Here is a 23,081-nt window from a genome sequence, read left to right on the forward strand (position 1 = left end):
TGTTTTGACATTGTAGGTGAGGCAAGGATTATTAAATGCATCTGACCACTTCCCTGTGATCACTTGCATGGCTTACTGAAGCAGAAAGTGTTGATAGTAATTTATTTCCTTCAATTTTTGCCACAGTTGCTCTACGCTGCACACTGACATGTCATTTACTGGTTGCTACGTGGTTGATTTATTAGTTTCTCAGAGCTCATTCTTTTTTTCATGCAAATCCAGCTGCGATCTCCCTCCAGGCTAATCAGGAGTTTAGCAACAGGCACTCAAAACAACCTAAGAAAATGATTCCAGTGTTTTATTTTGTAACATTGCCTTGCTGGCACTTCAACCTTTGGGGTCTGAATTTCCATAAGACATTACACAGTGTTAGTGGACTTGGTGAGTGGCTTTATTTGATATGAACTGAAATGAATCAGACAGTTGCAGCCGCTGACTGAAACTCGCTGATAATAATAATAATAATAATCCTTGCATTTGATACAGCGCCTTATCACGTCATTGAGACGTCTCAAAGCACTTCACAGAATATGCAGCAAAGTGGAGTGACTGTGTATTTTGTGGGTGAAACGCGGCCACCAGTTGGGCACAGCAGAGGCCCACATACTGTCTTTGGAGTGGAGTTCCCACGGCCCAGCCTGATGTATTTCTGGTTAATGGAAAATGTCATCACTCTGCATAAGGAATCTGGTTAGAAATTGACACATGATAGATCCCAACATGATGTGTTTCTTAACGTGCTTTCTTAGCTTCCTTTCGTTCAAAGAAAAAATTCCTCCCCCTCCTCCTGCCCACACAAAAAAAAATGGGTCTCTGTTTTGTAACAGAGTTCCTTCTGATTTCTGTTCAGGATCCTTCATCCTTGTGGGAGGAAGCAATGCAATTCTGGGAATCTGTTGCCATGGCAATAACTGGGTTATGCTGTTTGAGTGGTTGGTCCAGGTAGGTGCTGTGGCTGTTTGTGGAACCACAGGTGATGAAGGAGACGGTTTCTATTCATTTGATGGTGATGAAAACTCTGTCAGAGCCAAAGATCGGCACTTTGTTTACAGTCTCAGTCTTTAACCATTTGTCTCTGGTCTTAGTCCTCAAACAGCAAATATGTATTCAGATTTAGCACCTTAAATAGAATTGCATCTTTGTGTAAATTCAAGATTTATAATAACAGTAATCTTTACATCTTCTATTGCGCCTGTCAAGTCGTGAGATGTTTCTAAGTGCTTCACAGGAATTACTGTAAAGTGTAATGAATGTATTTTGTGAACACGGCAGCTGATTTGCCACGCAGCAATGACACACAAACAGCCATAAAGTGAACAACCAATTTTATTTGGGTGATTGCTGTTCTCTCTTTTCAAGTAGCGTCATAGGATCTTTAACATCCACTTGAACAGGAATCTCAGTTTAAAGTCTCATCCAAAGGAGGATGCGATCAACAATGCAGCACAGGCTAGAACTGCAACTAGAGCATTAGCCTGGACTATGAGTTCAAATTCCCCGCTGTGGGGCTTGAACCCACAATCTTCTGACTCAGTGGCGAGAGTATTACCAATCGAGACAGGCTGACACCTGACTACATTAAATCATTATTATATATGGAACCCGGTATCATAAACTGAAATGGATTCCGTGCGCTGTGGATGTTTCTGTTTTATAGGAGTTGAGGAATTAACTCAGACAAGATAAAGTACTTGATTGGTAAGCAAGAGTGGTTATTGAGCAACTTCTGATATCATAGAATCACCCCCTTTAAGATTGTACCATCAGCTTATATCGCCTCTCCTCATTCTTCCTCCCAAAATGCACCACTTTGCATTTCTTCACATTAAACTTGTGCCACGTGTATGTCTATTTTATTAGTCTGTCTATGTCCTTTTGCAGTCTGCTACTATCCTCCTCAGTGTTTACTGCTTTTCATCTGCAAACTTGGAAATTGTACTCCCTATACCCAAATCCAGGTCATTTATATAGATCAAAAAGAGCATTGGCCCCAATACCAACCCCTGGGGGACACCACAGCACACTTCCCTCCAGGCAGAAAAATAACTGTTCACCATTACTCTCTGCTTTCTATCTCCCAGTGATTTCTGTAACCATGCTGCCACTGTGGGCTATTTTGGTTACAAGTATCCTAAGTGGCACTTTATCAAACGCCTTTTCAAAATCCATATAAACTACATCAACTGCACTACCTTCATCCACCCTCTTTGTTACTTCACCAAAAAACTCTTATCAGATTTGTTGGACATGATTTGCCTTTAACAAAATCCTTTATTAACCCATATTTTTTAAGTGAAAATTTATTTTGTCCCGGATTATGGTCTCCAGATTTTTCCCCAGTACTGACGTTAGGCTGACTGGCCTGTAGTTCCCGGATTTATCCTTCTGCCCCTTTTTGTACAGGGGAGTAAGATTTACAACCCTCCAGTCCTCTGGCACTACCCCAGTGTCCAAGAAGGATTGAAAGATTGTGGCCAGAGCCTCCGCTATTTCCACCCTTACTTCCCTCAGTAACCTAGGATGCATCCCTTCCGGACCAGGTGACTTATCTATCTTGAGCACCGTCAACCTTTTTAGTACCTCCTCTTTATTCTTATCTTATCCAATTTCTCTCCCCTCTCCTCCGATACTGTGGCATTGGCTGCGTCCTCTTCTTTTGTGAAGATAGATGCAAAGTACTCATTCAGTACATCAGCCAAGCCCTCTGCCTTCACAAGAAGGTTTCCTTTTTGGTCCCTAATTGGCCCCACCCTACTTTGACTAACCTTTTATTCTTTATATGCTTATAACATGCCTTAGGATTCTCTTTTATGTTATCCACTAATGTTTCCTCATACAATCTCTTTGCCTCTCTTATTTCAGAGAAATTGATACGTGTCGATTTTATTTTTCAGTCAATAATAATGAACACTGCAGTCAGTCTGCTTGGTTTCATAAGAACATTTCTTGCCCTGTATCTGTTTGGTGTGTTTGTGTCCATTTTGTCCTGTTTCCTTCCTTTGTGGAGTGTGGCAGCAGGAAAATATTATTCATTATAGCAAAAAGATACACAAACCCAGATGTAGGTCTACAGCAGCCTGTGGCCATTGTGTTCACATTGAATCCTTTGTGTACAGCTTTACATCAGGCAATTGGTTAAAGAAATCAAGGATTGTTGCCTATATAAAAGCATTGTGAAATATCAGTACACTGCTGAGGTTTTTTTGGGGGGTGAGGGTGTGAATGCTTCTGATGTCTACACTTCCTGCTGATCGTGTTCTTAGAACAGTTTGAAAAAAGCAATATTGGTTATTTTCTTATCGCAGTTGTCTTTAGAGCACATCAGGCTCAGCATTATTACACTTGTTCACTTCAGAGTGCCTTTTGGACCTGGCGGATAAATGAATGTAGGTTAAGGCTGCAACAACAACAAAAGAACAGCAATTCCTCCCCATTGCCCATTTTCCATTACTCATATCTCTTTGCCCCTCTTATTTTATATTATTAATATTATATATTTCCATTGCTCACATTGCTCACACAGTATCAGAGGAAGCTCAGTCTTAGGTGCCTCAGTGGTGCCCACATGGAGTTTTATTCAGTCTTTGTCCATTCAGTCTCTTGTGCCACAGTGAAAGGAAAGATACAACCAAAATGTTCACTTGAACTGGTGGTGGCACTAATGGATAATACAATTCAGGGCTCCACCTGTGAACAATTGAGTCTTGCAGTCCTGAGGGAAAGTATGTAACCCCTGGTTACTTTATTAAGCATCTCATGGACAATAGAAAGCCGGACAATGCAACCAATCCTACACAAGACATCAGATGTGACTTGGTTTAACTATTGAGTTTTTCCCATGGGATTGAGTTTCAGAACATAGGAACAGGAGTAGGCCAATCACACCTCGAGCCTGTTCCACCGTTCTATTAGATGATGGCTGATCTGTACCTCAACTTGGTCATTTGAATGCTCTTCTGAAGTAGACCTTCTGGAACCCTCAATTATTTCTAAAGTTCCAGATTTCCCTGACTAAATGGGAAAAAGCTAATCTTTCTACATTGCCATTTTGGTGCAGAAGTAATATAATGGTACTCAAACGGATAATAATTTGATACAATCTGTGAAAGAGAGCCTGACTTTGCTGGAGTTTTATTATGCACTACATTCAAAAGTCAAAGGTTTTCCTATAATGCTGTGGCCCCAGTCAATCACTGGGACTCCTCTCCAGTCTGCTACAGTTGTTGAATGGACGGCGAATCTTCATTTTGTGTCTTGCCATTTTTCACCTGAATAATAATTCTATGTTGTGGGACATTGCTGTGTATAAATTGGCTGCAGCATTTATCTACAAATACACAGACACGACACTTCACAGTAAAATCTTGTGAAGCACTTTGAAATGTCTCAACAACGTGATAAGGCGCTATATCAGATGCAAGTTTTTTTTATATAACTTTCTCCTGAGGAAGAGGCACATCAACAGCACCTGATCATCCTCAGGTGTTCGACCAAACGCCTTTATTCAAATGTGATCCAAGACAACTGAGTGTTGGCATTTGACCTCCACACATGTACAGTTTTCCTACAAAATATGCAGTCACTGCACTTTACAGTGAATCCTATGAAGAATATTGTAAAATGAATTGAGATCCACATAACATCCAATGGCTCGAAGAATCTGCTTGGTGGACTTTGTTGAGATGTCTCTTGATGTGAATGGCGATATTTTGCCCACAGATATACAGTCAATTCACTTTACAGTATATTTTGCGAAGTGCTTTGAAACGTCTGGAAGATGTGATAAGGAGTTAAATCAAATGCAAGGATTATTATTAATATTATTACTATTATATGAAATGCAAAGATTCTGATCAGTAGCATTATTAGCTTGTCAGCACAGTTAATTCGGTAGTGATTAGAAATGAGGTACAGGTTAAACTGTAAATCTTTAGAGGGGAGGGCACTGCCTCCAGGCATACCACCCCTACTGCTGGCAAAAATGAACCAACCCACAGAAACTAGAGATTGCTCTTGGAACATTTGGTGTACACGGTTCTATTCATTCCATGGAGGAGGTTTAACAAGTAAGCCACTTGGGGAAATTAAAACATTTTCTTTGAAAAGGTTTATTTTAGCAATTTAATTGGCATTAATGCAGTATGATAGAATTTTCAGTGCTCTGATTTGTGCAGAAATGCTAATAACTCATCACCCCAGAGAGCCTGTTTTCAGTCACTTAATTTAACCGCAGCTTCGAGGGGGTATATGGTTAAAATGAGATTGTCAGGAAAAAGATCAGATAGTTAATGGATGACTTAAATTTGGAAAAAATCACCATGTATGAATGGAAAATGTTAGTCTTTGCACTTCAATCCATAGTCCAATGAGTCCAATAGACTTGGTTGAGATCACATACAAAATATTGGATCCAGTTTTGGTCACTGTACCTACGATTAACAAGGTAATAGAGAGGACTCAAAGCAGAACATGGGCTATTTCCAGCTTTGTAGCTTAGCAAGCTATGAACAGAAGGAGGTCAATTTGTTATCATTAAGAGGGAAAAGATGACAGGTAGAAGAGTTCCAAGTTTAATATTGTGATAGGAATTGATGGGGTGAATTTAGATGTACAGTATATTGTTTTTTTTGTGTGGAAGTCCGAACCAGGGACATGATTATAAACGAGATTACTCTATAGGCAGCAGAGTAACCTGATTTAACTCTTGGCCCATTTATCTCTGATTTCTACTTTGTATTTAAACGTATTTTCAGCTGGCTTGATGTATTTGAGGAGGTATCATCTTTCATTCCCTTGGGGTAGGCTGACACTGAAGTAGTGAATGAAGAGAAAGAAGGGCAAGCACTTATGAAAGTGAAGGCCAAGCAACACTGTCTTTTGATCTGATCCTTTCAGATCTCTCCCCTCCCCCACCTGACTGACTGTATCCCAATTATTGTAGTCAGCTGTTCATTAAATGAGTCCAGTATTCGGCGCTCTACCACCCTTGACGGTAACCCATTCCATTTATTAATTATCATCTGTGTGCAGAAACACTTCCTGGTGTCTGTCCTGAAATTACCTTTCGCACCCTGAACAGAACAACAAATTATACTTGTATAGCGCCCTTCACGTCAGAAAAACATCCCAGGGCCCTGGACAGTGAGGGGTTTTTGGATCCGAGCTGGGAATTGTGGTCCAGAGGGGTGGAGGGCAGGGGGTTCAGGGTGGGAGGGTGGCATGACACTGGGAGAAACTGTTTTTTCAGATAGTGACATGGGATCTTTAATGAAGGCACGGTCAAAGAACCTGTGAAGTTGTGCCCTCTTGTCCTAGAAGAGGGCACAATCCGTTTACTTGACTTTACAGGCGGAAAAAGGATACAGATTTGATGTCGGGAAAGGATTACAAAATTTCCATGTTCTATGAGAGTCCTAAATGTTAAATAATAAATGAGAAAAACAATAAACAGATAATAAATAATAAATGAAGACACTTGCGTCACTGATGATCTACTTTATAGCTACTTTGATTGCTTAAAACAATGTACTTTTTCAAAGGTTGAGGATGTTGTAAATTTTCAGTTAATGGTGCCGTTCAGGTGACAAGCTTCATGACTTAAGCAACTGCATGATATCAATCACATGACTGATAGCCATTTTTGTTGGGGGGCAAAGGGGGTTGAGGTGTGTGTGTGTGAAGTTAATATTAAATCTTTTAGCTGGTACATATCTGATTGTAATGTCAGATTGTCTTCCTGATGATTCTACTGCAAACGTGGAGTAGTCTTGCTTGGGGGTATTAATTGAATTATTTTGGCTATGTTACCACTTGAAAAAATAATGAAAGAGCTGGAATTGGACAAACAGATGAGATAAGAAATTATGAGGAATAATTGAAGGCGCACAGAATGCTATTTGTCAGATGCAGCGTGCCTGCATCTGCTAACCAATACAAATTAATGGCAATATGACCGCAGGTAGAATCTAATTTATTGTTTCAGGATTGATGGATGAAGCAAATATCTGCGACCTAAAGCATGTACTATCTTGTGCAGCCTGCTGAGGCTGGAACTTATTCTCCGTTGAAACTGGGGTTTCCATTTTTATTTTTGCAGACCTACACGGGGTGCATTTTGAACTCATCAAAAGCCAGATCTTCACTTAATTGCCCCAGGGAATCGGAGTCTCCCTCATTGCAGCTCTGTTTGAATCTCCTGAAGTATCGAAAAGCAAAATGAGTGATAGTGTTGTGATTTTTTCTAAGACAGTTTATTTTTCACCCCGTCTTTCCCTTCCGGTGAGGCTTCAGTGACTGGTTTGCTAACTGGTAGGTGTGAGCTGTAAACCCTGGCATTGTCTTGTCATTCAAATCCATCGGTTGTGCTGGTCGCAATGTTGATCAATCCTTGACCAGACCACTAGGTGGAAGCCTGCTCTGTAATTAATGGTTTCACCTGGGTTTGAGAGAGTCAACAATGCCTTGTGACTTTGTACAAACCCACATCGTGTTGAGCAGTGCAGGAGTGATATTGGAGCAAGATCAGACAGAAAGCTGGTCACTTGACAAGGAATGACCTTTTAACTTTGTGTTAGCCTAAACGGAGAACACATAAAAGTTTCTTTTGTGACCACGTATGACCACAGACCATTCAATGAGAATATTTTGATCCAATTTGAATTGAAAACCGCTTGTTCCAATTCATTGAGGCTGCAGGAAAGAGGGAACATGTTACAGTACTTCTCTCAAGTTTTCTTCTGCACCCAATGGAAGGTGAGTGATTCCCACCCACGTACCAGTTTTTAACTGATGTATGGTCTCATTAGTATGCTTGAAGAGGCCTTGGATTTTAGATGTGATAGATGATGCTGAATTGTAAACAAATGATGCTTTATAGGCTTCACACTGGTTATTTCAGGCCTTTATCTATTTGTTTCTGAGACTGCATTTGAAATACTGTCGTCTCTCTTATCAAAAGGATTAAAGTATTGAGAAGCCCAGCAAGCATTCCAGGGCTTCAAATGCTAAACTACAAAAATAGGTTGACAGAATTAGGCATTTCATTGTCGAAAAGGAGCTCAAGAGAGGATCTGATCTGGATCTTTACGATGCTGAAAAACCCATTCATTTTGGATGTGGCAGGCAGATTTTTTTTAAAATCTAGTTTCAACTGTGATCAGAGCTCCAGTTCCAAAATGGGCACAATTCAAGCGCTCTAGGATGCTACCCTGCATGAGGAGCGCTATATAAATCAAGTTATTGTTGTTGTTGAGTTGGCAAGCATCAAGCGAGATTGTAGTTTGCAAGATTTCTTCCTCCTCAACTTGCAACATAAACAACAGATTTCAGGGGTAATTTCCAATTGAAATGATGTATCGATCCACTGAAATGAAGCTGGATGATTACAAAAGGACTAAACACCAAATGGGATAATGAGAACCATAGATTATCAAATGCTCTTAGGAGCACTGTGGACTCATTCCCATTCCAACTACAGTGCTACCTAACTGGTCAGTATTGATTTTCTTTATTTTGCTTGATTGTTTCTGTGTGTCAGAAAGCAATTTCACCTGGCTTTTCCTCTGGGAAAGATGTGGCCCCTGATTGTTCACCTGCCTCAGTCGATGAAATTAATTACGTCAAGTCTATGAAAATACAAACTGAAGATGGTAGGCTAAATTTGTCCATTTTGTTATTTATGTTCTTTACGAGATCACGAGACAGGTGAGGATGACCGAAGGCGTAGCCCAAGAGGAAGGTCTTGAGATGGGCCATGAAAAAGGCAAGAGGGGGTGACCAGAAAGGTTTCTTAAATGAGTCCCAGTGCCCTCGCCTCAACGACCCTTCCAAGTATCCCGTTCTCAGTCATGAATTGCCTTCTGTGGAAAAAATACTTCTTGGTATCTGTCCTGAAATTGTTCTTTACAAGTCTATCCCTTGTGTCTGCCAACTGGCCATATCCGAAAGTATTATTCTGGGGTTTTATGATCTGCAGTATGGTGACCTGGCTGGTTATTTGCGGCATTTGACTGCTGGTTAGGAGAATGCCGGCTATTTTTGACTGTTGGAGTCTGATCTGGTGGAAACGAAGGCGAACTGATCAAATTACCATGTGAAAAATCCTTTATTTATGGAGCCTTTGCCAATTTCAACTCTAAATGAGACTGCTGATGGAGCGGAAGCTGTGGGACATGAACACGTGCTTTGAACGCTGACTTTTGCTCTTTGCTCTCCCCCACAAGCGTCACGTCTGTATATGAAAGAAAGATGGAAGATCAAGTGAGGAAAGATCACTTGGCACTAAACAATCAGAAGTTACCAGGAAGAAGTAAATCAACAACTGAATGTTTTGCAGAGGTCAAAGTAAGTCAGTGACAAAATCAGAGCAAGAAATCCCAAAGGAAATCATTATATAAGTGACATTTTAGACAATAAACATTGAAGTAACAAACTTTGACATTGAATTTCAGATTGATCATTGGTTTTGAAATCAGAAGACTTTTTTTGATGTGGGAAGAATCTGTGATGACAAAACTCAAGGGCAGTCAATCCGCTGAACATTCAGGTATGGATATTATCTAGTTATTTGGCTCAAGCTGTTGTAGGTGGAATGCATGGAATTATCAGTTTAGTTTGGATACTCTTAAGCATATGGTGATAGGTTTTTGCATGTGTCAGATGCCCGTCTCACCAAAAAAAGCTGTATAGTGTTCTGATCCGACTGCACTGTAAGGGATTCGGATGGAGATGACCACCAATGTTGTGTAATAAACCAAGGTTTATTAAATATTACAAATAGCTTCACTAATTCTTAAAACTGAGACCATGGATACAATAGAATCGATATGATTCCACTGAGAAATGTGCTGACCGTCTACGGCAACTCCCAACTATTTCAGTCACGTCTTTCTTTTATGTGTTTCTAACTCCACCTCCTCTTGTCCCAGAGATGGCTCCCACCCTTCGCAGCTGCTAGCGATCTTGGCAGGCTCTTTTCGCATGGGAAACTAACTGATAAGGAGAAAGAGAATTGGACAGCTAATTGGGAGGATTCTGCCAACTTCCTGTTTCTTAGTCTTGAGATAACAGATGAGCCCCGTGTCTACACATCTGTGCTCAATGACATGATTACTCACTTCTTAGATGGGAGGATGACATGGGACCCAGGCACCAAACGAGGGAAAGTTATCAGAACCTGACCTCAGCTGGGGTCAAGCCAATATATCTTTACCTTTGCGAACACTAATTGGCGTATGTACCCTCTCAGGGGCCCACAGCTAGTTATTAAAAACACACACCCTTGTTCATGCCCTAATAATTAAGGAATGCTATACTAAAAAGATTATCACAAATATAATCTTATAGCACCAAGAGTATTTCATACGCTGCAATATAAGGGGGCTGCCCTTGAGGCAGTGCAGAGGAGAGCAATGAGGATGATTCCTAGTATTAGAGGCATGACAATGATTAACGGTTTGACAAGCGAGGGCTCTTCAGTCTTGAAAGGAGATGACTCACAGGAGCACGTAACTTTAAATCCGATTGAAAAAGTAAATCCAGAAGAACACCAAGATAGCAGAACAAGAGGACACACGTTTTGGGTTGCTTACTCATTTAATAAGCAACTTGATGATGTGATTGAAGGGCGAGTGTTCTGAAACAATGAGATCTGATGGGAGAAGGGACTCCTTCATCCAAACCTCTTATGATCTTGTGATTGGATTTATGTGAATTGCTGTGAGTTCCAATAATGTTTTTTTGGGGGAAAAAAGAGAAATCTTTTAATCTGCTCATAACAAGCAGTAAATTGAGACCAGATCTGCACCGTTCGACATCACACCATATTAATGCATGATTAACCTGAAGTCCTATCAGCCTGTTCTGGTGGATGTCAAAGAATCATATAGAGAAGGAAGTTTCTCCTATTGTCCTGGACAGTATTGCTCCTACACAAATATTTCTCCAGTTTTTTTAGGGAAGTTGATACAATTGGTTTCAACTGCTTTAAGATTGAAAATATTAAGAGTAGCACAATGTGCCACTCAAGAAATTTTAAGGGCAATCTTAAGAGTTTAATCGAGTGTGATACAATCCCAATTTATAATGCAGGTGATGAATCGATTTGATACTTGAAACATGCTCCTGAGGTTTAGGAACAGAACTCAAAATCAAATCAATGCCCCCTGAAGCCCTGTACCTTTGGCAGTGATTCAACTTGAAAATAACATTTTATGGACATTAACTGTGCAATACATTAGGGCATTAAAGGCTTTGATCAGATATACTTTTTTTTCCTCCTCATATTATTTTTCTACTGAAAACTTTCAGCTCTCTGACTTCCTCAGTTTAATGTGGAGCTCTGAGATGTGGAATTAGCTCCGCTTTCCACTTAAACCCTGCCCAATGATCATTTGTGGAGTCCTGTACCATATTGGTTAGAGCAATCACTTCGCAAGCGAAAGTACCTGGGTTTGATTCCTGAGCAGGGCAAAATGAATGGGAACTTTCCTTACTCCACACCTCTATTTAACTATCAAAGATTATTATTATTGAGTATTGGCAGGCTTCCATTGAAGTTTGAAGAGCTCTGGAACGTCATCCAGACGTGAAAGGCGCTACACAAATGTCATCTGTTGATGTTGTTGAATGAAACTCAGAAAGTTTTGTCAGTCTTCTATCTTCTAAGTATAAAAAATTGTCCAGGGATATGAATTTTATGAAAGAAATGTGTAAGATTTTAGCAAGGGCTGATTTTGCACTGATTGGGCTTGTATATGTGGGGAACACCAGTTACTCATTGATTCTGCTCCAGGGTAAAGCAATTTACTGAGTGAAATGAAAACAGTTGTCTGGGTTGGAGTGATCGATACAAAATGTTCACCATCAAATTGGGTTCTGTCTTCAAGTAATATAACCTGTGCGATAGATGTAATGGTTTGGATGACGGTACTTAGTAACTGTTTAGAGAAGTGGGGTCCCTCTTCACCTGCATTCTATTTGAGATTGAAAGTTGTGCAGGAGCTACGTATGGTTCATGGTCTAACTCATTTAAGAGACATAAACCACCTAAAGTGGAGAGAGAGAGGGGCGGGTTGAAAAGTGTGACAAATGTCACACTTGGTCACCTCAAATCAAGTTTGCAGAATGACTAAAGTGGGGGGAATGTTTAAATCCTCAGGCACATAAACGACCAAGGCAAGTCCCAGGATTGCTGGTGATGAGAATTGGCACTCTAGCTAGTCTCTTAAGTAAGATGACAGTACAGAATACCTGTCATTTGGAACCAAGTTTTGAACATTGAGATGTCTAGAAGACGTGAAAAGTGCTATATCAAATGCAAGGTTTATTATTATAGAGTTAAATCTGCCAACGGCACTATTCCTGGTGGGGATTGCAACCGATTGAATTTTATATTAATAATAATCCTTGCATTTGATTTAGCTCCTTATCATGTATTTGGAAAGTCCCAAAACTTTTCATGGAATATAGTGTAAAGTGAATTGACTGTATTTTTTGTGGGCGAAACATGTCCCACAAACAGTCCTAGGTAGAGTGACCAATTTATTATTTATTTTTTTGAAGGGATTATTGCCTCCGGAAAGGCGATCCGCCAATTGACTAACAACTGGGTTCCTACTTACTGCTAGGTAAACAGAGTTTATAAGTAAGGAAACTAGCCTAACTTTTCACCCTGCCTGGGAATCGAACCGAGGTCCTCTCACTTGCCAGGCGAGTACACAAACCTACAGATACTACAGGACTCCACAGTTTTCTGCAAACTGTACAAAAACTGTGACATCTACGTGCTACTGTAAATGGATTAAATGCCAACCGTATTGATCTCCAGACAGGAGCCTACAATATTCCAACTGGTATCCTCTCAGGCCTTGTTGCATGTTTCTAACTCCGAATAAGACCATAAGAAGTAGGAGTAGGCCATTCGGCCCCTCAAGCCTGCCCCGCCATTTAATAAGTTCATGGCTGATCTTTGAACCTAATTCCATTTGCCCGCCCTATCCCCATAGCCCTTAATCCCTCTATCCTTCAGAAGTCTATCAACCTCAGTCTTGAATATGTTCAAGGACTGAGCATTCACAGCCTTCTGAGGTAGAGAATTCCACAGATTGTTGTGAAATGACCATTTCCTTACTTCTTTGCTGTATAGTTTCATTTTCATCCTTTTGCCAATGTTTTCTTTCCATTTTTAGATTTATAACCTGAAGTAACCATTGGTTTAATGATCCAGACTAATGCTGTTAATCTGGATGTCAGTTTAAGTATGATAATTAATGATTCGTAAATTAATATACTGTAACTTGTCAGAATGTCCTCAATTTCTCTCTTAGTTTATAGCTTAGATTTCTCCCTCCTCCTTCTCAGTCTTGTGATCAATTTAAACCTGTTTTCCTGAGCTGAAAAACACGATCTGAAACCAGGCCATTAACTGCACAGGGAATCCAATTCATTGAACTCAAAGCAGTGCACAGTGAAGAGATCTGCTGAGGGTGGGAGTAGATATTTCAAATGAGAAAATCCTGATTCACTTTATATTAAAAAAAATCAAATGGCTATTTATCTGGTCTGAGCCTCATTCAACACACTGGTCTTTTTGACGGAATACCTTTTTAATAGTTTGCCTAAAGGAAGAATGTAACTTACTTAGCCATAGTGCAAATCTGGGTTTGACTAGCTCATCAATGAGACATAGAGGCATACACATGGTTTGAATTCTGCAATCCAAAGCTCATACTGGTAGGGCAGTTCCTAATTAGTGCAGTGAAATTTCTCGGGGTGCTATAATGAATCTTAATAGTTTCCGATTTTAATTGAGAAAAATCAGTATTTGTTCAATTTTCTTCAAATTGAGGAAAATGAATTCCAATTATTACTTTTTTTAATACTTTTTGTATTGCTTTAAGCCACAGAAATGGCCAACGTCTGGATACAGTACAATTTAGACTTGCAAAGTACCTTTCACTTTGGTAGCATGTCGTCCAAAGCATTGAAATGTACAGTTGCTATGGATGTTGTTCTCTGTATGCAGGAAGTGGTGTTAGCAAGGCTACCTGGGCATAGTGCAAAGGAAATGACATCCATAGTGATCTTACGACCTGGAAGTTGGACTTTTTTGCAATCAAAGACTGGTAAAAATAAAACACAAGAGAAATAAACCTTACCAGTTGAAAATTAAAAACTCTAAACATCAGAAACTGCAATTATTATTTGGGTGCGGCATTTGATTGAGAATATAAAGCTACCTCGTGATCTAGCCAAAAGGTGAGCAATGCACATTAGGATGATAGGTAGATCTTGAACCTCTAGATTGTGAAACAAATGTTCTTTCCAATTCTGTATCCATGCTTGGCACTCAGCCAGACAAGGATTTAGTTCTCAAACTGTTGGCAGCAATTAAAAATATCTACTCTTAATATATGGATAAAAGAATTAAATTTTTATGGGTAAATTTGATTTTGGCTGGATTATTGTCTGCCGTCGTAAAGTCATGTCTCTCTCTCCTAAATATATTGTCTGATCATCAATCTATCTACTGCCCCATGTTTTATCTGCCTGTCTATTTGCCCCCAGTCATTAGCTTGAAAGTATATTAATTATTCAACAACAATAATAACTTACATTTTCAAAGCGCCCTTCACACTCTGACACCGAGCCCGGGGAAGGGAGGAGATGACCAGAAGAAGGGTCGAAGAGGAAGGTCTTCTTGCGTATTAAATATTTTTTTCTATAAACTATTATCCTGCTCTCTATCATCATCCTTTGAAACTGCATCCCACAGTCCCTTCACCTTGTTCCCTAACTAGCCTCCTTCAAGGCACGTCACGAGGCCCTACTTTTTGACCGTACCTTTGACCTGATCCCCAGCTCTGGTCCAAATCCCTGACTTGCGACCAAAGCAAAATTATTTTTCAGACATCTTCTGTTTTTGTCAGCGGCTGAGACAGTTGAAACAGGCTGCTGAGGAATTTGCATCTGGTTCAGATGTGAGCACATGAAGTAGGGTTGGCTTGTTAATGTCCATTCTCTATTGCACGCCATTTAGATTAACTGTCGGAGAACTCATTACAGTTTCACTCATTTGTATCATTTCCCACTTTGCTTAACTTTTACTCTTGATCTGTAATGTTCAGTGAAAATGTCAAAATGTCTTATTTCTTCAGCACGGAGAATCCTAACATGTATATCAGAGTGCAGACATTTACACGCAGCCAATATTTTGGTGCTAGAGGAGATCAGGACAGATGGATCAAATAAAATATAAACACACCAAAAGCACTGTAGACCTATTGATTCATCAAACCCATTTCTTCTGCGCAATCCATTTCATCAAACACTCTTCCAAACCCTTTAATACAGTGAGAAAAGGGTCTGAAAAACATCTCCATACTTTGCTCCACCATAGATCAAGCAAATCTCCACAACATCTATCTATTCTTCTGTCCCACATTTTACAACATTGACCAGTCTTGCTTGGCATGAGACTTCCAATAGTAAGCAGTAATATTCTGCACTGTATTCCAGCAGATTGACATTAAGAGCCTTTTTCTAACTTTCATGTACCTCCACACTCTTGCACCACCCTATGATCTGTGGTCATATCACTTTCTCTGCCAACTCTAATTCGACTACAAAACACACTTTACAGTATATCCTGTGAAGCGCTTTGAAATATTCTCCCGACGTGAAAGGCACTATATCAAAAGCAAGGATTATTGCTATAATTATTCTTGTTGCTTTCTTTTTTTAAGTGAATGTTGGGATTTGCGGTTCAACTGAACTCGTCACAAGTAAAAAAATTGTCCAGAGTGTGTGTCTTGAATCACTCATCTGACTCGCCATTTGGTACACAACAGGAGAGTTAAAAGGGGGACTGCAGGCTGGAAGGCATTTCTGATTAATGCATAGAAAGCTCCTCAAATCTCCAGGACCAAGCACTAATGCATTTTTGTCATTACATTTGCTCAGTGTAAAGGTGTTTCTAAGTGGATGGGGTTTTGTTCACCACTTGTTGAGAACAGGCACTGATTTCTGTGGAGAAAGAGCTTTTTGTCTCTAGGCAAAGAGGTCAGAGCACTTGGTTGGCCTGTGTGAAATGAAACGGAAATCCAGGAGTTCCCTGCCTTTTAATTTACTTTCTCATTCACCAGAGGTCAAGGTAGCCCTCAACCCAGCAAATGCTGCTCTGTTTAATCACTTGTGAAATTCCAATTTTTTAATCCAATCTCCCAATTAAAGCGTCCTATCTATTGGCTCACTGCGCACTTGAGTAAGGAGCACACAGGGGCCAGGACACGATCTCTCCATGAGCCCTCACTGGGCAGGGAATGGCTGCCTTCTGAAAATCGAAAGCAAATGCGTACATTATTATCAATAATAACAATAATAATCCTTACCTTTTGTATAGTGCCTTTCAGGTCAAGAGGATGTCCCAAAACGCTTCACGGGATTTGCTGTAACCAATTTGTAATATGGCGTTGTCCCCAAACAACTAATTATTTTATTTGGGGGATTGATACCCGGGACACTTTTAGAATCCCTTTTTTTTCAAAGAGTGCCATGGGATTTTTAACACGCAGCTGAACAGACAGACTAATTGAATTCAGAAATAAGGAATGGATTTCGACTTTTCTCTCTTGCGGCCATCGCTGTGCAGATGCAACCTTTCATAGGCAGATGCCACTTGTTTTAAATGCTGAACCGAAAGAGTTTATGCCCCAAACGAAAGCCTCCAGTTTATCTGCAGCTATAGCTTAATCCGCAAAATTTTAACTGGCAAAAAAGCTCATCAATATCTGTTATGAGTCACAATCCTGTGCAAATGGTTGGCATGGTTACAGAGCACAAGCGGCTGAACTCGAGCCATTCTATGCCGAATGCACTGCGTTAAGGGTAGACATGGTTCCTCCAGGTGGTACGAGATGACTTCAATAGGCTTCACCCCAAACTCCCCAACCCGCTCCCCGGCCCCATGACCTGAACATGAGATTCGGGTTGAAGACGTGGTATAAATAACCAGAATATTTAAAGGGAATTGTACGCACAGGGATTTCCTTGTTCTCCGTCCATTCTGATAGACCTACTACCGTTTTCTCTCTGTTTGTATGGGAATCGCAAATTGTTCATTCTAAGTGTAAACTACATTGGAAGTCCTGATTCAAATCAGTGCCTTATTGGCTCTGTTGATTCTTTGGGGTCAATCTTGCGCTAATTGCTACCTGTCCGGGGAGACATTTTAAAGATTTTTTTAAAAAGATCCCGCAGAGCTATTTTGAAAGAAACTGAGGTTTTTTTTCCTCGGTGTCCTGCAAACAAAGTTGTTTATTTCAAGAACAAATTAGATAGATTTCTGCTAGAAAATAATATCTCAGGATACAGTATATAGTTTGGGACACGGCATGTCAATCGACTACCAGGAACTTGTGTTCTTAACAATTCCCAGATCAATTGGTCATTCACTCCCTGGCTGTTTGTGGGGCACTGCTGTGCACAAATAGGTTACTGCGTTTGCCTACAAAATATACAGTCATTTTGCTTTGTAGCAATTACCAGTGAAGCACTTTGAGACATTTCAAAGTTACAGGTACTAAATTAAATTCAATGGTTATTTTTTGGTGGGGGAGTGACATTATTTGTTGTTTCAGATAATCTCTGAACCAATTATTAATGCATTGGATGAGAAGTGGACATGACAGCCTCTCCAATGGGCAGGTTGTAAACAAGAGTGGTTCATGCCCCTAGTTATCAGTGACTGTCATTATATGCAATATTAAGAAATTCAGATGAATTATAATAATAATCCTTACATTTGATAAACCACCTTTCACGTCAGGAGGACATTCTAAAGGACTTCACAGGTTAATTATTAGCAAAAATACCCCGGAGAAACGTTTATGCAATGACTGATATTGCCAATGCTCTCATTACCTCCTTCATCCTATACTTTGTCCTTTTACTGTGCGTTATAATTAATTTTGTGTATATGTAGGAATGTAAATTAGATCCAATTAAAACTTCAATCTACTATTTTATTAACCTTCTGAGGATGTTCCAAGCTCTGTAAAGACCCTGTTCAGTTTCTGAGTTGGCAACTCTGTCCTCCATCAAACCATAAAAATGAACAGCATAGAAGAAGGCCGTTCATCCCATTGTGTCTGTGCCCTTTTAAAGAGCAATCCTTTCAGTCCCAGTTGCCTGTCCTTTCCCCATTACCCAGTAGTTTACGCCTTTTGAGATATGTTACTCATTCCCTTTTGAAATGTAATATGGATTCAGCCTCAACCATTGCTCTTGGCAGGGCATTCCACATCCGAACTGTGTGCGGAAATAATTGTCCTCACCTCCCATTCCCAATCCCCTACCTACCTGCCCGTACCCTCCGTTCCTCTGGCTCCGGTCTGCTCCACGTCCCCCGCCCCAATCGCCCTACCGTTGGTGGTCGGGCCTTCAGCCTCTCAGCCCCGAGGCTCTGGAACTCTATCCCCCAGTGCCTTCGCCGCCTCCTCTCTTTCCTCCTTCAAGGCCGGTCTCAAAACCTTTATCTTTGACCGAGCCTTCAGCTCCCCTCTCGACTCTCTTCCCCCTTCTCGCTCCCTCCCATCCCTCCCCTCACCCTGACCATTTCCCCCTCCTCGCTCCCTCCCCTCACCCTGACCATTTCCCCCCTGCTCGGGTCATGACCCAACTGTGCAGCGCCTTGGGACGTCCTCCTGTATTGAAAGGCGCTTTATAAATGGAATCTTGTTGTTGTTGTTGTTGCTGGTTTGCCAGCTATCATAAATTGATGCCCTCACGTCACTGTTTGTTTTACCAAGTGTAGTGAATCTTGAGTGTTTACTCACTCACTCACAGACGTGCTGCATTTGGAAAGTTTTGCTCAGTTTTGCTTTGTTCTGCTTTCTGCAGAAATCAGATTAGACAGAGACCATTTGGTCCATTGAGTCGGTGCCTGAACTGAATTGCATATGTAATTCAATGTGCTGATTATCAGAGAAGTTGCACCCTGCAAGGTTCATGGTGATGGTATTTAGGTTTTGTTTGAATTATTAAAGAAGGTTTACAATGAATTCAAACAATCTTGTCACATTCCTGAGCCTTTTAGTTATTGTGCGGTTGATGATGGCAAATGTAATGGCAATGGCAATTTGTCTTACACCCTGCCTGACGGTAATTACACCAGCAAAATGTTAAAGTAATAATAATCCTTCTGTTTGATAAGGTGTCCTTCACATCTGGAGGACATCTCAAAGAGTTTCACAAAATTTTTAATGCAAAGTGTTGTAACTGTATTTTTTCGGTGAATACCAATTTGCTCATAGCAGTGTCCCTCAAAGCCATGATGTGAGTGACCAACTTTATCTGGTGGGATTGTTGAATCATACAAGTATACAGCACAGAAGGAGGCCATTTGGCCCATTGTGTTTGTGCCAGCTCTTTGAAAAGCCCCTGTTTTCTCCCCATAACCCAGCAAACTTGTCCTCCCCAAATAATTATCTGCTTCGCTCCTAAAAGTTGTTATCGAATCGGCTTCCACCACCCTTTCAGGCAATGCATTCCAGATCCTAACAACTCACAGTGTGAAAAAATTCTCTTCACCTGCCCTCTATGGTCTATAGTTTTCACCTAACGGTAACAGTTCCTTTTCGGCTCCTTAACTCTGACCAAATAGATTCTATTTTTGGATCCTTTAGCACATCGTCCCTTTCCAGGGCCGTAACCATGTCTTTAATTAATATTGCCACCCCACCACCTTGTATTCAGGAGGGATAGGGAAGGAATAAATCGTAACCAGGAATATTCAGCTCCCATTCCTGTCCTTGTTTGAGCCAGGTCTCCGTTATGTCCACTACATCATAACCCCATGTGGCAACTTGAGCCTGCAGCTCCCCAATCTTATTTGTCACACTTTGCACCTACGCACATGCACTCCAGGAACGACTTTACATGTTCTGCATTTCTCCTCCATCTAGTCCCTCTTTTTTCTGGATTACTCCTTATTACATTGCTATTCGTCTCTTCCAACCATGCATTCATGTGTTTGATCCTGCTGTTTTGATACTCACTTGCACAAGGCACTGGTAGCAATCCAGAGACAACCACCTTTAAGGTCCTACTCCTTAGCTTTTTCCCTAGCTTCAGTTACTCTCCCTGTAGATCTCAACCCTTGTTTTCCCTATGTCATGGATCCCTGGATGTTCCCCTTCCCTCTGTAGAACGCTTTGCACCTGTTCCGTGATGTCTTCAACCCTGGTACCAGGCAGGCAACATACCATGCAAGAGTCACGTCCTTGGTTGCAGAAATGCCTGTTTACTTTCATCATTGTGTCCCCAGTGACAATTGCATTAACACTTTTCCCCGTGTCCCCCTGTCCATCTGTTTGCTTTTGATTCCCCTACCCAGAGATGTCATCACTCTTTCCGGTATTCAGTACAGAGAACCAGTTTGTGAGTGCCACACGCTCAGGGGATTTCTGCACTGCCCGTCCCCTCTTCCATACCACCCCACTCACTCTCCTTCTGTGGCTGTGGGGTGACCACCTCCTGAACTGTTCGATCCATGAACTCGTCAGCATCCCGTATGCTATGTAATGACACCAGCCTCTCCTAAAGCTCAGAAACTGAGCTCAAGCCCGAGTTGCCGGAGGCACTTCCTACACACATATCCGTCCAGAGCACACAAAGCATCCTGGAGTTCACACATTGTGCATGCAACAGGTCTCAGGTGTCCTGCCATATTCTCAGACATTTTTTATATTATTTTAATATGACATATATTTTATAATTATGCACCTCTTTCCCACTCTGCACCGAATTCCCACTCTCACCAAATTTCTTAACAGAATTCTCACTCTGTTCCACCTCACTCAGTTCCCTCCTCACTCTGCTCAAGAGAGCCCAGCAGCATGTCCTTTTGGCTTGGACACCGGGAGAAACTCCCTTCTCTTTTTGAATAGTGCCATCTTTAACTGATCTTTAACGTCCACCTCAACAGACAGAACCTTCGATTACGTATGTTTAGGTGCGCTCAGATATTCCTGAGATGCAACTAACTTGTCTAGATCTGGCAATAATAATAAATTGTATTTATATAGCGCCTTTCATAACGCGAACAAGTCCCAAGGTGCTGGACAGTCAATGGTTTGCATCCCAGCTGAGGACCGGAATCAAGAGGTGTGAAGGATAAGGCACGTTGTGGTGCAAAGATGACCAAAGGTTCAATCATGCACAATACAGCATGCGGAGGGCCCTCTGACAGAGCAGTTAAACAGCTTAGCAAGGTCATGGCATCCAGCAAACCTACAAACAGGTGGAGCTTCACTAGCCTGGAGCATGGAGTCGAATGATTTATCTTTCCCAGGGCATAGCATTTTATTAGCTTTTGGTCTAACGGAACCATTCCATCTGCAGCTTGAAGCTTCTCTGAACAGAAGGCTGTGTTTGAAAGTGATCATTTGTGCCTGGTTATTGGGAGAGATGTCATTGCTTTGAGCATGAGGTGATACCACAGGAGTATTCGAGGAAAAGGCAGAAGTCTTCAGTCTTACGGGACATCGGTTTTATGTCTCATCCAAAGGATGGCACTTCCCATAGCATAGCACAGCCCTGGACTGCCCAGAGGATATGAGTTCTAAGTCCCAAAGTGGGAATTGATCCCAGGGCTTTCTGACTCAGAGGCGAGAGTGCTACCAGCTGAGACAGGCTGACCCTCTAGTGATTGTCTGGGTCCACCCAATGTGCCAAGGGCCCCATTGCCAATCCCAGCACAAATGGATGCTTTATTGAGAACCATAGCTGGGTGCATTTCTTCAGAATAGAAAAATTCTCTTGATAAAGCTAATGCACTGTGCGATGACAATTAATAGGGACTGTGTAAGGCTGCATAAGATCTAGGAACTGGATGCAGGCAAATTGATCAAAGAACTTTCTTAGCCTTTCTATCAAATAGCGCTCCGAGATGCTATCCCACGTGAAAAGCGCTATTTGAATGCTTGTTGTTGGGTTGCCCGTTTGAGCCTCTTCTCAGCATCCAACTTCGGATGACGTGTTAAACCAACAGTCCGTGTCTGTTCAAGTGGACTTCAAAAATCCTGGGACTCCATTGGAAAAATGTGTCCAGGCCAACAATCCCGCAGATAAAATCGATCATTCACTTCTTGCAGTTTGTGGGACATTCCTGTGCGAAATTGGCAGCTGCATTGGTGGCAAAAATAATAAATTGGTGGCACTTCACAATAAATCACATGAAGTGCTTTGCGACATCCTCCTGATATGAAACAGGTTGTATAAATGCAACTTGTTGTCGCTGCTGTTGTTGTGATAAGGCGCACTATTAACTGCCAGGTATTAGATATCCCTGGCATTTAATAGTGCGCCTTATCACAATAGCTTGAATGAATAGAGGTTTAAAACAAAAAGTGGACTTCTATATTGTGTATATGTATATATAATATATATATACATGCACTGTGTGTGTGTCTTCCTGACGTGAAAGGCGCTATACAAATGCAATTTGTCAGTTGCGTGTATATATAATGCACGACTGTGTGTGTGTGTATATATATTTGTGTATATATACATATTTTTTAATTAATTTTTGTGCAAAAGCAGCCAGAGTACTGAGAGGGTTAAAGTGGTCTGTTTTCAATTCATACAGCATATTTCGAGGAACCCAATTGTGAATACATGCAAACAGCCTGGCACATATATTTAGTGGGTGATGCTGATAATCGAGAGCTCTGTGTGTGAAAAATAAATCGGCCTGCTTCTTTTCTGGTTAGAAATAGCTTGCTACATGCGACAGAAATGTTCAGCTTCTCCTGTTAATTTCTTGTGATTCTGAGCTCATTTAATGATGCTGTGCGCTGTGTAGCAATGCTGGTTAGGGATGTGGAAAAGGTGCCTGGAGGCTCTTGTGGAAAGCCCTCCTCTTCCTCCACCTCTCCCTCTCTCTCTCTCTCTGTCTCTTCTCTCTGCCCTCCCCTCCCCTCACACACACACACAGATAATGCCTAGTGCATACATGATGAATTCAGTCAGGTTGAGCTCGCTGCTGTTGTGTGTGTGAGCTGAGGTGCTCTCTCTGCAGTGCA

At 41.2% G+C, this 23,081-nt stretch overlaps 1 protein-coding gene across 1 annotated transcript in view; it reads left to right on the forward strand.

Annotated features, from left to right (window-relative positions):
- Positions 1-9,302: 9,302 nt before the first annotated feature.
- The window catches only part of LOC121850383 (solute carrier family 12 member 5-like), a 106,918-nt gene continuing 93,139 nt past the window's right edge, over positions 9,303-23,081 (forward strand). Inside the window, exons 1-2 of the mRNA XM_042341881.1 lie at positions 9,303-9,342; positions 9,450-9,544. Coding sequence (XP_042197815.1) covers positions 9,487-9,544 — 58 coding nt within the window. The 5' untranslated portion in view covers positions 9,303-9,342; positions 9,450-9,486. The remainder of the gene's footprint in view (positions 9,343-9,449; positions 9,545-23,081) is intronic.

Source organism: Callorhinchus milii, unplaced genomic scaffold, assembly GCF_018977255.1.
Source record: "Callorhinchus milii isolate IMCB2004 unplaced genomic scaffold, IMCB_Cmil_1.0 Scaffold18, whole genome shotgun sequence".
Lineage (NCBI taxonomy): Eukaryota > Metazoa > Chordata > Chondrichthyes > Chimaeriformes > Callorhinchidae > Callorhinchus > Callorhinchus milii.